The following is a 17136-nucleotide window of genomic DNA, read 5'->3' as shown; positions in this document are numbered from 1 at the left end:
CTTGCTATTTAGGGGACTTATGTGGTGAATATCTTTTTTTAAAGATAAAACATTTTAAAGGAGTTAATTGCCTCAAATATGTTTGTTTTGTAAATTTATTATTTTAGGGTTCCTTTAAAGCACGTATACCTGTATTCGTGCGTGCATGTGTATGTATGTGCACGTGTGTGTATGTGTGAGTGCGTGCGTGTGCTTGATTTTCTTTTCCTTAAAGAGTAGTTACCAGAATTTTTGTTGCAGGGCTCTGAAAGAAAATGTACCTACATTTTAGAAGACTCACTATATGAGTGGTACTGTGTTGAAGCAGGAAGGAACACTTTATAGCCATATGCGAAGACACCAAACTTTTACACTCCTATTAGGGCACTTTATTATGATTATGCTTTTAATTATAAGTTGGTACCTTTAAAAAAATTTTTTTAAGAACAGAATTACTGCTTAATTCTTTCATTTTCTATAGTTTATATATTGCCATTAAAATATTTTTCTGTTGTTTTTAAATAATATATGTATAGTTGATATTTTAAACAATATTCTACTTTAACATGCTTAGGGATTCCCCGGGTGGCCAAGTGACTAATTGCTGCACTACTAGATGAAGGGTTGGTGGATCAAATCCACCCAGAGGTACCTCGGGAGATACCCCTGGTGATCTGCTTCTGAAAGGTCATAGCCTTGCAAATAGTAGAGCAGCTCTACTCTGCACACATGGGGTCACCGTGAGTCAGAAGAAACTCTACAGCAACTAACGACAACAACAGCTTAAAGAGACATCGAGGGGAATACAAATAAAGACTTCGATGTGAACAAAGGGGATGGCTCCAAAGAAATTCACGACATGACGCTTCTAAAATTAGTCCTTGTGTATTGTCTAGAGAGAATATGTGGTTTAAGTTCTTACCACATTAATAAATACATTTATTAAATTAGCTGTCTGATGTGGTTGGAAGCCATTCTGAATGCTGTCTTCTGTAGTAATTTTTATGAACATTTACGCATCTACAAATATAACTCTATTTAGTTGATTAAACTTTGAAGAAAGAACTTATGGTTTCAGTTCATGGGGGAATGAATTCTTTTGGACTAGAAGAGAAAATTTGTTCCCAGCATAATGCAGCACAACCACTTTTGTACTAATCACTTTATCATATCACTGAAGGAATATCTTTCAATGTAAAATCGATGTTTGTGATTTCGTTTTTCTTTTAGGGGCTAAAAACACTCCTGTTTAGTGCTTTTGCATTTTCTATTCTCTCTGCCTGGAATGCTCTGTTTTCAGTTACCCACGTGGTTTCACATCACTTTTTCTTAAGTCTCTGTTGAAATGTCACCTTTCCAGAATGGCTCTACCCGACAATTTTACCTCTAAAATAACCCTCCCATTCTGTCATCCTTAAGGAGCCCTGGTGGCGCAGTGGTTAAGCTCTCAGTGGATGTTAACCAAAAGGTCAGCGGTTCAAACTCACCAGCCACTCCACAGGAGAAAGATGTGGCAGTCTGCTTTCATAAAGATTTGCAGCCCTGGAAACCCTATGGGGCAGTTCTACTCTGTCCCACAGGGTCATTAGGAGTCAAAATCTACTCAGTGGCAATGGGTTTGAGTATTTGGGTTTCAAACATCCTTATTCTCTAGTTCCTCTTTATGTTTCTTGGTAACATATACCACTACTTGACATACTGTGTATGTTTGTCGTCTTACCCACTAGAATATAAGCTCCATAACGGTTAAACCAGTTGAGTCTAAATCATGGCGGCCTCATGTGTGTCAAGGTAGAACTAACTGTGCTCCATAGGTTTGTCAATGGCTGATTTTTCGGAAGTGGATTGTCATGCCTTTCTTTCAAGGACATCTGGTTGGACTCAAACCTCCAACCTTTTGATTAGCAGCCAGGTGCTTGACCATTTCTACCGCTCAGAGCCTCCATAAGCTCCATAAGGAAGGGAGTTTGTTCCTGGTAGTATCTCTAGAGCGTAGAACAGTAGGCTCCCAGGAAATAGTTGTCAAGTACATGATGGAGGTTTGCTCCAAAGTAACTATTGACTTACTTTAAGATCTTCACTGTTGTCTTTTTTTCCAATAGCATTTTAACGTAATAATTATTTTGACCATGGAGTTATTTTGATTATTAATCATTTCTTTCATTGCTAACTTTATCCTGAAATCAACAATACTCTCAAAATGGAAGGGCAAGGTCACTGGCAGAGATAATCAGAAAGAATGGATAATCCAAAGATCATTTTGGCTTTGGAATGTATTATGTAAATCTTTTGGGGGGGTGGGGTCATCAGATCGGATTTATTTCCTTAAGCAACACATTAAAAGGCATCTCCATCTCCTGAGCTCATGCCTTCTGACTAGAAGAGAGAATTGGAACAATCTAAACTTTTGGAATCATTTTTGTCAAAGATGGGTGTTCAGCTATACAGATCCAAACTTCTAAGGTATTTGGAAACACATCAGGCCTCCAGAGGTTACACAAACCTTAAGAGGAGTCAGAGGGTGTCAGTTGTATCCAGTTTTGCTGGCAATTGAGATATGTAATATTTTTGACATAGTCGTGCTGTTACAGTATTCTAAAAAGTAGACTCCTTGAAAAATATTGCAACCTTGATCTTACTCTTAGAAGTCTGTGCCAAGAAATAAACATAGACTCCAGAAAAATGCATTTACATATGCATATATACACCCACACATATGAGCTAGAAAAAGGAGCTACAGAAAATGAGTCAGCAAAGTAGTTATTGCATATAGACCATGGCCTCCATTTGAAAATATCTGTTGCCGGGGAGTATTTTTCTCATTCTGCTTTCCCTCTTGTCTTTCTGATGGCCACATCCATCTACTATTTGGATATCTATTCATATGCAACAGCTGGTATGTGATTTAAAATTGATCTTATATGAGATCAAATTGCTCATTTCCCATTGCTGCAGTTATATCTTGACACCGTTATTGATTTTTTTCCCCTGGTGGTTGACCTGATTATTTTTTGGGGGACGGGCTTTTCTTTCCTAATTCCTGTAATTTTTGCTATAGCCTTTTCTGTCATTTTTAGTTTTCTGTGGTTCTTTATCACTTTTTAATAAAGATACCTTTTCTCCACATTTTCAATTGTTTTTTTTTTTTCCCCTCCATTTGAGTTGGATTCAGAAAATATTTCTGTCAATTATTCATTTTTTCAAGAGGCACTATAGTAGGGTATTAAGAGCATATAATTTGGGACCAGACCACCTGATTTGAATCCTGGCCCATTTGCTACCTTTGTGACCTTGCAAATTATTTAACTGTCTGTCAAGTGGGGATAATAATGGTATCCACTCTGTAGGGATGCTACGAAGATTGAAAGAGTCAATCCATGTAAAGCACCCCAAAAGTACCTGTCACATACTAAACACTAGATAAACATTAACCCAACCCAAACCCAGTGCCGTCGAGTCGATTCCGACTCATAGTGACCCTACAGGACAGAGTAGAACTGCCCCATAGAGTTTCCAAGGAGCACCTGACCTGACTCGAACTGCCGACCCTTTGGTTAGCAGCCGTAGCACTTAACCACTACGCCACCAGGGTTTCCAAATAAACATTAGCTTTTGTTATTCTGGGAATCCCTGGGTGATGCCAACAATTAAGCGCTCTGCTGCTAACTGAAAGGTTGGCAGTTTGAGTCCACCCAGAGGTAGCAGGGAAGAAAGTCCTGACGTTCTACTTCCAAAAAATCAGCCACTGAAAACCCTGTGGAGCACAGTTCTACTCCGATGCACACGGTCACCGTGAGTTGGAATGGGTGGCAATCGGTTTTTGTTTTTTTATAATTGTTATTTTAGCCTGTGAGAGAAGATTTGTTCTTTATCTTGTTTAGAATCATTATACTTTCTTCACAATAGTTCGACATTTTCAGTAAGCTAAACATCAATTTACCTTGAATATATTATGATACATCATACAGGGCAATATTTTGCTGTCATGAAAAGAAAGAGAGAGATCTATATATAGTGCAGAATAGCTACTAATGATGTTTTAGGTGGTAATTTGAAGTTCCACGTTCATATCAGAATTTAATTTTTATAAACTGTGAATCTATATATAGATAAGCCTTTGTAAGCAAAATTTATGAAAATATTGTGAAGGGTAGATACCTTAGATGAATGGGTAGAGAAGAGACTTGAACATCTTATTTTATGTGATTTATAAAGTGGTAGTGAGAAACCCTGGTGGCGTAGTGGTTAAGTGCTATGGCTGCTAACCAAAAGGTCGGCAGTTGCAATCCACCAGGTGCTCCTTGGAAACTGTGGGGCAGTTCTACTCTGTCCTATAGGTTCGCTGTGAGTCAGAATCAACTTGACAGCAATGGGGATATAATGTTATTACGTATATATATGTTTACTTTTTGTGGATTTCAGTATTTAAAACATTAAAACAAAAGAAAAGAAACTTCTTTCTTTGCCTGCTATGGATAGGCATTCTAGTGAAAGTCTGCACACTTATAGTACTTTTTTTAAACCAGATTTCTAAGAACAAGATAATGCAGGAAGACTTTTATTGTCAAGTGTATCAATAAAGTATTAATATCTTCAATTATTTTTGTGCATGCATATTCAAAGGAAATATGTTGGTCACAAAGCCTACTCGTATGCAGGTGTATACAAGTGTGCGCAAACAGCCTTAAAATGACTGAGTTACTCTGGAAAATGACAGCTGCCCTCATGAGGCAAAAATAAAGAGAAAGAGGCGAAAGAATAGGATAGGAGAATATATATGTATTTAAATGTATTCCTAGAGCAGTGGTGTTCACGTCTGAATAATAGTTGTAAAATAACTAATAATATAATTGCTGACATTGAGTGTTCACTATATGCTAAGCAGTGTTCTAAGCATTTTACTACTATTTTGTTATCACATTTGTGTGTGCATTTATATGCTTGAATATGGTTATTTTCCTATTTGTGTTTGAGTGTGCAACCCTTGATCTGTCAGTCTACTATAAGCTTAAAGAAAATGACAGTGAACTCTTCTGTAATTTTTTAAAAGACAGATTATTTTTCTTGTTTCTGGTATTGACTCTATTGTGAAAGTTCTATCTGCTGCATAAAACCAAGAACCCTAATCTGTATGATATCCTTGTGCTTAGGTGCTATAAAACTACTATTTAAATTTCTTTGAGGTCTCTTTACCTGCCTGCCATCACGGGATGAAGATCTAGGCGGAAAGGGGAATGTATATGTTATGTGGCTCTTGGTCTTTTGCATTTTGTGACAAAGGAATTCCCCTTGAGTCGAGCTGCTCCCCTGAAGCCCCTGGAGCCTCTGGCTCAAGCAGCGCAGTCGGTCTGTGCAGTGTCCCTGACGTCATCCAGTGTATGCATAAGCCTTGCTATTGTCTTACTGCTACAGCAGGGCTGGGGATTGCAGTATCCGCTGTAGCTGCTGCTCCCAGTCCTACTCCTGCTGCTACCTAGTCCTGCCTCACCGCATCCCACAAGAGCCACGTCGGCCTGTCTTTGCCTACTGGATTTTCACAAGCAGCTCTTCGGGTTTCGGTTCTATAGGAGAGCTTTCTTCTCAATCACTTGGGAGAAAACTGAAGCTCGTGAGAGGAGAATCTGGCAGCTGGACACGCTTGGACTGCATTGTCTGGCTTCATGACCCCTGCTGTGTAGCCGGCTCATCTCTCACACGTACTCTCTCCTCGCTGTTTCTTCCTTTTTTTTCTTTCTTCTTCTAATTTTTTTAAAGCAGCATCTGGAGCCAGCCATGTTTGGCACTGAATCTTCCTGTAAGTAAATGCATCCCACTTCTTTGCTATTTAGAAATCTGCTTGCTGTCATGGTTTCACTGGCTTTGGGTTCATATCACTTTGCCTTAGGTCATTAACAACATTTGTATTTTGGCTCTAATTATCAAAGAATTGGTCTCAGGGAAGGGACTCCCCCTTAACTGGTTATTCATTCCTAAGGCGAGAATGTCAATGTGGTCAAAACCAGGCCTCCAAGAGGGGAGGGAGTAAGACAGGGATCCAGGCATCCTCCCCAGAACGTGTTGATTGATGGGATCAGGTCTGTCACTGATCTGTTGTGAGTTTTGTAATGGTGCTTATTTTGCCTTAAACCCCAAAATAGATACTGGGAGGATCTGAGATGATAGTGTCTATTAGAAAGGAAAGAAGGGCTTAACATTTTATCGAAAGGAAGAGTAAGGTATTGCACCCCCTTCCTCCATATTTTCACAAAAATATAAGAGTAGATGTTATATGTAAACTTAAAAAGAATAAGAAATAAGCTTTATTTCTGGAGATGGATTGTTTTTATGTATAGTGGCTTGAATTTTGATATGCTGGCTACTGTCACAGCCCAGAAGCATCATATCTGTCTTAAAACTTATACAATGAAATTGCTTTGGTGCAGAGCAGGCCCTGCACAATGGGATGGGCTGGACAGCAGCTGAAATTGCTTTTTAAAAATTAGTAAACGACCTAAATTATTTAATGTTGGATATGGAGTGATATCACTTGTCAGTGCAGTTGTATAGGCTCTGCAGAATATTTTGTTAACATCTATAAGCAAAGGTGACAGTTAAGGATTTCTAAATAGACTCAACTTGCTGACCTAGATCATTAAAAATTGCAAGGCACTACCAGGGGTGCAGGGGGCAGGAATTTAGGGAAATTTCATATTCTTAGAAGTTCCATTTTGACCTTTCCTTTCTGATCTCAGATGATCAGTGTGACTGTTTGTGCACAGCTGATGACTATTCTAGAATAGTAGCATTTCAAGAGAGCTAATAATCCTCAGCTCTTTTGTTTCTTGATTGGCTTTTTAAAGAGTCAATTATTTTTGTTATTTCACTCTGGAGGCTTCCCATCTCTAAAGCTACCACACTGCCAAATCAAGGTCAAGATAGAATAACAGTGAGATGTTACATCCCATTCAGCATGTGACAATATTATTTTCTAACAATTTTCAAAAATTTTTGAGTCCACTTAATGGTACCTTTGGAATCCTTGTCATCTAAGAAATAGATTATTAGCTGGCAAAGACCTTCCAGTTTCATTTCGGTCATGGAATTTTGTTTATATAGAACTTAGGTAGGGACAAAAATATTTATATACTAAGGGAAAATTAGTCCTGTTACTTTGTTTAGCTGAGAATGGCAGTTGAAACTGGCGGGGGGGGGGGGGATGTGGGGGTGGGGACTAGGGACTCTTAACATTGTCTGGCCAGGTTTTTGCCAAGCAATGCAGCCATTCTTGATCTTCAAACCTGATCTTTAGACAAGAAATGCAACGCGTGATTTTTGAAAACTGCTAGTTGCTTTTGGTCTCCATAGCTATCAGATTATTGAACAGAACAGAGTATCGTTCAGAAGACAGAACACGATCATGCAGGATTATAGGATTTTTTGACATTACTGGTATTAAGTTTTGTTTCTTGCTTGTCACTAGAAGACCACTGATAGGCTGGTACCGTCAGTGGTTGTTAAGTGTTGAGAATGGACTGCCTTCTTTAGCTTGAAGGATGCCCTGAGTGTGTGCTCAGACTCAAGACAAATGTATTTTCTTTGTGTTTTGAGACATAACTTTCCAGACCTTTGGTATCCACCTTTTGGAGGCTATTTTATAGGCTTGAAGCTCTCTATATTTAGCATATTCAGAAACATGTATACATTTGAGATTTTTATTATGTTCAGAGGGATCTCATGAACCATCTAGGGTGTTCCTACAAAATCATTATAATAAATACTTTAAAAAATGCCTACCTTGTGTACGGTGCTGTGCTAGGTCCTGGAAAGGTTAATTTTTTCTAATATATTCCGATTTTATGATTCTTAACCTTAATGTCTGGTTGCAGTACATTACTTGTATTGGATGCTTTTAATTGAGGTATGGTTTACATACAACAAAATGCATAAATCTAAGGTACACCTCAGTGAATTTTTACTCACGTGTACACCTGTGGAACCACTACCAAGAACAAGACGCAAGACATTTCTCTTACTCCAGGAAGTTCTTTCCTGTCCCTTCCCAGTCAATATTATCTCCCACCTTGCCAAGAGGTAACCACTATTCCGAGTTCTGTTGTCATAAATCTGCTTTGTAAATGGCTCTTCTTAATTTTCTTTCTCTCCCCCTTGCTTTTTGCATATAAGATGAAGAAATGTTAAGGTCTTAATTTTGAAATACTGGATTAAGCTGATTTTATGTTACAGACCTTTGAGGTTAGGAATTTGTAGTAGCCTGGGTATCACATTATAACGTGTTCTAGCTCACTGAAACTAGTATTGCTTGATTCAAATTAAAAAAAAAAAAGAAGAAGCCTTAAAAACAACAAAAAATGTACCTGAAGAGTAGAGCCCAGCTCATCAGAGTTACAGACTTACATAGTTATGGCAGCAGAGTTAATAAATGCTCTCTTATGTCTGTCAGCATTTTAGTGAAGCTCTCCCACAGTGCTAGTTCATCTGCCTTAGTGGAGCTGAATCTCCACAATTGTGTAGATTGGCCACGGCCAATCTATTTTGGGCCCACTTTGAGATGGATGTGTGCTATGGTATGTGTAGATTAACCATTACAAAGCAGAAAGCGTAGCTTCTGTAACCATGTGTGTTACCATCTTGATGTATTTCACTGAGCTTTTCCTTTACTGAAATTTCCCACGGCTAAAATTGGAGTAGCATGTCTGCTCTTTATCTGCTTGAAGGAAATGCAATTTTAGTTTCCGTGGCCAGAATAATTTAGGATTAAGAAGAAACTACTATCAATGAAGTTTTGCTGAGGGTCATTAAAACACATATTTTGGGTACTTAATTAATGGTAGTTTACATTTTAAAATCAACCCATTGAATTTCACAAAAATTTTAACATTTTAACTTCCATTTCAAATTTTCTAAAGGGAGAAAAAAAGAATTTCATCTTGTTTTTTGTGGAGTAAAGAAAGTTTCATCTTTCCTTTTTGTGGCCTAGCAATGCTGCCATATAAAAGCCAGCTATTCTCCAAAGAGTAAATACTTCTTGTATGATTAACATTGATTCAATTAGCATTTGTTGAGCTCAATCCTCCCTCTTCCTGCCTTTACATGTTTAGCTTTTTCAGGTCTCAGGGGTCCTATTTACTATTGTGGGAATTGTCTAACACTAATGTGTCTTCCAAAGCACCTGCCTTATTAATCCCGTGAAGAGAGCAAGATCATACCTTCTGAGAAATGGGTGCCCCTGGGGCAAATAGTGTCAGGCAATCCCTCCTCCTCAATTTTTTTTTTTTTTCATAGTTGTAATAAATTAAAGAGAATATCTAGGGCATCTGTGAAAGGGAAAAGATGTCACCAAAGGGCTAGCAAGGAGGCGGTGTAAGACCACCTACCTCAGCTGAATGGTGATGGGGAAATGGTGAACATGTGAGTCAGGTGTTCTCTAGCGCAGATGTGGCTGCCCACATGTCTTCCCTGCCAGTCTGTATGCCCACATCCCCTTGAGTAGGGTAGCCAAATGCTGGAAAGGAATTGGGGTGCGTGTGATATGCCTTTCATGGGCCCCAAAAGTTCAGCCGTTGCCTTTTATTTTCGTTACTGATAAATGCATTCAGCGTCTCAGCTCTAATAGTAGTACCATGTTACCAAGAAAAAGGCAGTTACCTCAAATTTTGAGCCATTGTGTGGGAGATAGTCGAATGAATATACTCTAGCAATATTAGGCCACCAAGATACCGTATAACTAAATAGTCATCTCTTTGATAGGGAAACAAATGAGTCACACTTCCATTTTACGTGTATTTCAGGGCCATTCTTGGCAATCGATCAAAGTGAGATTAAACCTGGGTCTATTGTTTTGGTGTAGTGCCTGTGAGTCCATTGCGATGTTAATAGTGACTATGGCTGTTCAAAACTGACTGTTCACAACTGGACCATTTCTTATTAAATAATTGCTTCAGAGACTGCTGTTTTTACTGTCAGTATGTTTGACATTTTAGTACTATATTTTCCTTTTCCTTTTGTTAGTATTTTCCATATGAAGCTAGGTAATTTAGGAATACTAGCCATTTTTTTTTATACCTTCAGTCTGTCTGTTAGTGTTCAGCCATATTGGATTTCAGATACCTTCATCTTACTTAAAGATAAAATACAAATCCATAAGCGTACACGAAAAAGCTCACCTCTATGTCTGTATTCATGAGACCCTGCGTGGCACAAATGGTTAAGTGCTTGACTACTAGCCAAAAGGTTGGCAGTTCGAACCCACCCAGGGGTGCCTCAGAAGACAGGCCTGATGATTTGCTTCTGAAAGGTCATAGCCTTGAAAACCCTGTGTAGCAGTTCTCTGACACACGTGGGATTGCAGTGAATTAGAATCAACTCAATGGCAGTTAACAGTAACAGCAAGTCTGCACTCATATCACTGAATTAAAAAAAAAAACTCTTGACATGACTTTAGATAAGTAGAATGCACAGACTGCTGAATTCACAAATATGGAAAAATAGTTACGGACCCCAGGGACTTCCGTTGGGACACTTTCCATTGGGAAGGTAAGGCTCATATAACAATCTTGATTTGTCTTACAGTATCATCATTGCTTTCCTTGGGTTTCTTGGCTGTTAATAGTTCCCATCATAATTTTTAGCATCAAAGTAAATATTTTAAAGTAACTGTGATATTTTTCCCCTCTAGATATTTATTTACTTATTCTGCTAGTACAAAAATGGAATAAAAATACCCAGTGGCTATTTTTACATTCTCACTCAGATTTCTTTTATTTTCGCTTTAGTATTGGTCTCCCTAATTGCTAGTCTGTAGTTTGTTCAGCAGAAATTACATATGAGTTTTCAGTGATCTGTTGTTTTCCTTGTTACAATGAACCAGATTCATATCCTGTATAAACTGCGGGGAGTCTATGGGGAAAAATTACCATATATGGAAAATTTCCCCATAGAATCCCCATGGAGTTGCACAGGATGTGAATAGGATTCATTGTTGTTATGGATTCTAAGCCGGAAAAGTCACTGATTATGTGTGTTTTTTAAACATTAATAGTAGTCACTGCATTAAATTGTGTTCAAATATTATTAAACTTTCAATATAAGACCACATAGAATACTAGAATGTGAATTGTATGATCATTTTTTGTTGCTATTTTTTCGAGGAGCGTTGGTATTCCTCCATTTAATTAAAAACCCCCCTCAAAAAACCCACTGCCGTTGAGGTGATTCCAACTCATGAGCAACCGTATAGGGCAGAGTAGAACACTCCCATAGGGTTTCCGAGGCTGTAATCTTTACGGAAGCAGACTGTCACATCTTTCTCCTGCAGAGTAACTGATGGGTTCCAACCCCTGACCTTTTGGCTGGTAACAGAGTGCTTTAACACCGTGTCATGAGGGCTCCTTCCATTTAATTAACACACTTATTGATGTGTTTTTGATTAGAAAATATACAATATTTGAATTTTTTAAAAGCCTTGTAATACAGTTACATTTGCCATGCTAGAATAGTAAATTGTAGTATTTTTTCTGTAGAGATTTTATTTGCATTAATAATGTATTCAGATAATTATGAACTGAAAGAGGTACAATTTAATACATGTTGCAGAAATGGCAGCAACCACATGCCAGATGCAGGGACTGCATGCAGAGTCTCAGGAACTTGATTGCCTGGATTCAAATCATAGATCTACCGTGTTCTACCTGGGTTTGGCCATCCACCAACTAAGCTCTTCTTGCCCAAAGTGTGGCTTATCCAATGAAATCTTGGTGTTAGAGGAATTGGCCTTTTTGGGCTAGGACATCTGTACCAGGGTGAAGCTTATCAAGGGGCATCCTGGAGAGTAGAGTCTAGCAGTGGGAAAGACTATCTGAAGAAAGGGAGATTTACCTCCTAAAACTGGGTGGAAGTTCCATCATGGGAACCTGTGAAGGGTCCTTGTACGAGATTTGAAGGGAGGAGACTGCGTGAATCTGGATGAAATGGGCCAGGGTTACCAAAGGCCCAGTGTATTTCTCACTGCTAGTCACCCCTGTGGCAAGTGTCATTAATGGGCCATAGCACTTGCTGAAGTGGCTTAGGCAGCTTAATGGTTGGGATGTTCTTCACTTAAAACACTATCTGTGCAAGTGTTTTCCATGTTAGTGTAATAGTCACATAGACGAATATTCAAATAAACTTGCAAATAGTTACTGAATTAAGAAAAAGTTAGCAATCTTAAGAATGTTTCAGAAATGTCCCATTAGATATAAGATAAACACACTATTCTGTGTCACATTGTGGTGACAAGTAATGTCATGGGTTAATGATTCATAGCTACCACTGATGTGTTTTGAATGAAATTTATACCAGTTGAAGACATATTTCCAGAGCCTGGTAAGGAACCTCGCGTATACTAAGTACTCATAGTCTTTAAAATTTGATTCTCCCTATGGCTGAAAGTAGTATCATTGAAAATATGATGTATGGGCTTCTAGGGGGTTAATACTGAGTTTAGTCAAATGTCCTAAGCTAAAGAGTGTATCACATGTAACTGGCACATATCAGAAACCTGTTATGAGCAACTCTTACCTGTCACCCTTCAAAGCAGGGCAGGTGTTGCAAACAGAAGAGCACAGAGGCTTTTATTACTAGGCCCACATTTGTTAGTGGATGAACTGCCCTACACTGATGATCTGCCATGTGTTGATAACTTGACTACATCTAGCCCAAGTTTACTTACCATTTTTTAAGTGTATTAAGTAAAAATGATGAGGCACTATAATCACCAGTTTCTTTACAGGTTGAAAACTGAGAATTGTTTGTACATCAACTCTGATGTGATTTTAGGTACCAGAAAAATTATTTTCCATTTCTTTGTAAGGGTTTCACACTGTTATAATTCAGGTTTGTTGGCATATTTTGGGAATAGCTGCCTGATTGCAATGCATAAGGATTAGGGAGTCCCTGTGACTCTGTTGGAGTATTACCACTCCCTGCACCACTGGCTACTTCTAGAACACCTGGGGTTAGGGCAGAACCTTGATAGGGTTGGCCTGGTGATAGCATGGATGGTCCAAGCCTGGGCATCCCTCAGAAGCCTAGAATTTCTCATCTGAAACTCTTGGATTTGTTTTAATATAATGGTGTTCCAGTTAGCTATTGCTGCATAACAAACCACCACAAAACACAGCGGCTTAAAATGAACATTTATTATTGTCTTTCACAGTTCTGTGGATCGAGTGGGCCCATCTGGTGGGTCCCACTTAGTGATGTAGTTAGATGTTTGTTGGGGCTGTAGCCATCTGACGGCTCACCTGAGCAGGAGGCCCTCAGATGGCTGGCTGGTGAGGCAGCTGTTTTCTTGGGGCTCAGCTAGGGCTGTAGGCAGGAATGCCTATCCTTGGCTTCTCCATGTGACTCAAGCTTCTTAAAGCATGGTGCTAGATTCTCAGCGGGAGCATCTCAGGGACAAATATTTCCAAGAGACCCTGGCTGAAGTGGCAAAGTTTCTTAGGACCTAGCGGTGTAAGTCCCAGAAGTCCCTTCTACCATATTCTGTTGGCCAGGCGAGTCTCTGATACCAGCCAATTCAATGGGAAGGGAATTAGACCCCTCTTCTTGTTTTTTTTTTCCTCTTGGTTAGGGAGTGGCAGAGTCACATTGCACCAGAGACTGTAGGATGGAAAAAATGACAGTGACCATCTTTGGAAAATACCATGTGCCACAAGTAGTTTCCAGACTCCACTCCATGCAGCTGGTTCCCCAGAAGTGCTGCCGAGATTCTCTAAATCAGGGAACTACAAACTTTTTCTGTAAAGTAGGGCTAGATAGTAGATATTTAGGCTTGTGACGATACAGTCTCTTTTGCAGCTACCCAGCTCTGCCTTTGTAGTGTGAAAGCTGCCATAGACAAACAAGTAAGCACGACTGTGTTCCAATAAAAAGTATTTAAAAAAAAAAAATTTAGGGGCGCTGAAATCTGAATTTCATATAATTTTCACATATCACAAAATATTGCTCTTCTTTAGATTTTTTTTTTCTACCATTTAAAAATGTAAAAATACATTCTTAGCTCGAGGGCTGTACAATACCAGGTAATGGGCAGGTGAATTTCATTTTTAATTACTGAAAACTAAAATAAAGAACAACAGATACAATCATGTTTTATAAAAAACTAGTTTTAATGTATTGAGTGCTATTAATAGATAACCTTATGTTCTCATTGGTTGACTTTATTAAATTTTATGAATTTGTACATATCTGTTTTACATATTGGACTCTTGCATAATATTTTGTTTGAAAAATATTCTAAAAATGAGTAAAAGAAAAAAATAAACAAAATCCTAGGACATTTGAAGACTTCAAATTCCAGTCTGTTCTCAAAATAACAATAGGTGACAGAAGTAGGAAAGCCTATGGAGATTTTGTTAGACTGGATTCTCTAGAGAAGCAAAACCATCGAAGCATTTATATATATTTATAACAAGAGAGAGACAGAGATTTATCTTAGGGAGATGGCTCACATGATTGTAGAGGCTGGCAAGGCCCAAGTCCATGGTTCAGACATCAGGCTGGAGGCTTCTCCTGACTCACATAGCTGCAGGGGCTGATGAATCTCAGATCAACAGGTAAGATGGCATGTTGCTGGCTCAGATCCCGAGAACTGAAGGTCAGATGATGAAGATCCGAATGCAGGATCCAGAGTGAGCAAAAGCCAGTGAACTTTGCCAGAATGTCCACATATGTTGGGTGCATGTCACACCCCCAAAGAAACCCCCCTTAGAACTGACTGGCTCATCACATCAGACCACATCATGGAGGTGATTACATCGGCTTACAGCTGCCAAATTACATTATTACGTAACTGTCAAACTACATCATAATTGCCAAACCACTGAGAATCATGGCCTAGCTAAGTTGACATACAACCTTAGCCATCATAGAGACCTTCTGGTTTTTTTTTTTTAATTGTACTTTAAATGAAGGTTTACAGAACAAACTACCTTCTCGTTAAATAGTTACTACACATATTGTTTTATGACATTGGTTAACAACCCCACAGCATGTCAACACTCTCCCTTTTCAACCTTGGGTTCCCTATTACCAGCTTTCCTGTCCCATCCTGCCTTCTAGTCCTTGCCCCTGGGCTGGTGTGCCCCTTTAGTTTCATTTTGTTTTATGGGCCTGGCTAATCTTTGGCTAAAGGGTGAACCTCAAGGTGACTTCATTACTGAGCTAAAAGAGTGTCCAGGGGCCATATTCTTGAGGTTTCTCCAGTCTCTATCAGGCCAGTAAGTCTGGTCTTTTTTTTTTGTGAGTTAGAATTTTGTTCTACATTTTTCTCCAGCTCTGTCCAGGACCTTCTGTTGTGATCCTTGTCAGAGCAGTCAGTGGTAGTAGCTGGGCACCATCTAGTTGTGCTGGACTCAGCCTGGTGGAGGCCGTGGTAGTTGTGGTCCATTAGTCCTTTGGACTAATATTTCTCTTGTGTCTTTAGTTTTCTTCATTCTCCCTTGCTCACAAAGGGTTGAGACCAGTGGAGTATCTTAGATGGCTGCTCACAGACTTTTAAGACTTCAGATGCTACTCTGAAGTAGAATGTAGAACATTTTCTTTATAAACTTTGTTATGCCAGTTGAGCTAGGTGTTCACTGAAACCATGGTCCCCACAGCTCTCAGCCAAGTAATTTGGGCCCTCAGGGAGTTTGGATGTGTCTATGGAGCTTCCATGACCTTGCCTTGGACAAGTTGTGCTGAATTCCCCAGTATTGTGTGCTGTCTTACCCTTCATTAAAGTTACCACTTATCTATTGTCTCTTTAGTGTTTTTCCATCCCTACCCCTTGCCTCCCTCGTAACCATCAAAGATTGTTTGTTTTTGTGTATAAACCTTTTCCTGAGTTTTTACTGAGTCGTCTTATACAATATCTGTCCTTTTGTGATTGACTTATTTCACTCAGTATAATGCCTTCCAGATTCATCCATGTTGTGAGATGCTTCACAGATTCATCACTGTTCTTTATCATTGCATAGTACTCCATAGTGTGTATGTGCCGTAATTTGTTTATCCATTCATCTGTTGATGGGCATCTAGGTTGTTTCCCTCTTTTTGCTATTGTGAACAATGCTGCAATCAACTTGGGTATGCGTATGTCTATTTATGTGATGGCTCTTATTTCTCTAGGATATATTCCTAGGAGTGGGATTGCTGGATCATATGGTATTTCTATTAATAGCTTTCTAAGGAAGCACCATATCATTTTCCAGAATGGTTGTGCGTAAGAGTTCTGGTCTCCCTGCAGCTTCTCCAACATTTATTATTTTCTGTTTTCGATTTGTGCCAGTAATGCTGGGGTGAGATGGTATGTCATTGTGGTTGTGTTTCTCTAATGGCTAGTGGTTGTGAGCATTTCCTCATGTGTCTGTTAGCCCCTTGAATGTCTTTGGTGAAGTGTCTGTTCCTTTCCTTTGCCCAATTTTTAATTGGATTATATGTCTTTTTGTTGTAGAGGTGTTGGATTTTCCTGTAGATTTTAGAGATTAGACCTTTGTCAGATTTGAAACAGCCAAAATTTTTTCCCCAGTTTGTAGGTTCTCTTTTTACTCTTTTGGTGAAGTCTTTTGATAATCATAAGTGTTTAATTTTTAAAAGATCCCAGTTATCTAGCTTATCTTCTGGAGTTTGTGTGTTATTAGTTCTGATTTGTAGCCTGTTAATGTCATGTATTAGGGCCTCTAGCATTGATACCATTTTTTCTTCTATGATCTTTATAGTTTTTGGCTTTATATTTAGGTCTTTGATCCATTTTGAATTAGTTTTTGTATATGGTGTGAGGTATGGGTCTTGTTTCATTTTTTGCTGATGGACATCCAGTTTTGCCAACACCATTTGTTAAAAAGACTGAGACCTTCTGTTTGATTCAATTCCACAAATATATATTAAACACAGAGAAATAGCATGTGGGAAGGCTGGAGGAAGACAGCAAAAAGCTTTTAAGAAGTTTAAAAGTTCAGTTGGGCAAAGGGACAGGCGTATAGGAGAAGAAGACCAGAAAGGGTAATGATTTTAAAAGTGTGTGTTTCTGATTCAGTCAAGGCAGTGTAGACGAGATTTTTTTTTGGACACCAGTGCCCCCAAATCAAATAAAAAGTTGGTTCTCATTTGACTTGGCATTGTATAATATGCAAAATA

The 17136-nt window shown here is 38.8% G+C and overlaps 1 protein-coding gene across 6 annotated transcripts in view; it reads left to right on the top strand.

Moving 5' to 3' along the window:
* The window catches only part of ST7 (suppression of tumorigenicity 7), a 319762-nt gene that overhangs the window by 71914 nt on the left and 230712 nt on the right, over nucleotides 1–17136 (top strand). Inside the window, exon 2 of one of the 6 annotated variants that reach the window (XM_064289786.1) lies at nucleotides 554–5773. The exons of the other annotated variants lie outside the window; for them this stretch is intronic. Coding sequence (XP_064145856.1) covers nucleotides 5752–5773 — 22 coding nt within the window. The 5' untranslated portion in view covers nucleotides 554–5751. The remainder of the gene's footprint in view (nucleotides 1–553; nucleotides 5774–17136) is intronic. 6 annotated transcript variants of the gene reach the window in all.

This window comes from Loxodonta africana, chromosome 8, assembly GCF_030014295.1.
Source record: "Loxodonta africana isolate mLoxAfr1 chromosome 8, mLoxAfr1.hap2, whole genome shotgun sequence".
Taxonomy (NCBI): domain Eukaryota; kingdom Metazoa; phylum Chordata; class Mammalia; order Proboscidea; family Elephantidae; genus Loxodonta; species Loxodonta africana.
This window is presented reverse-complemented; position numbering and strand designations above follow the sequence as displayed.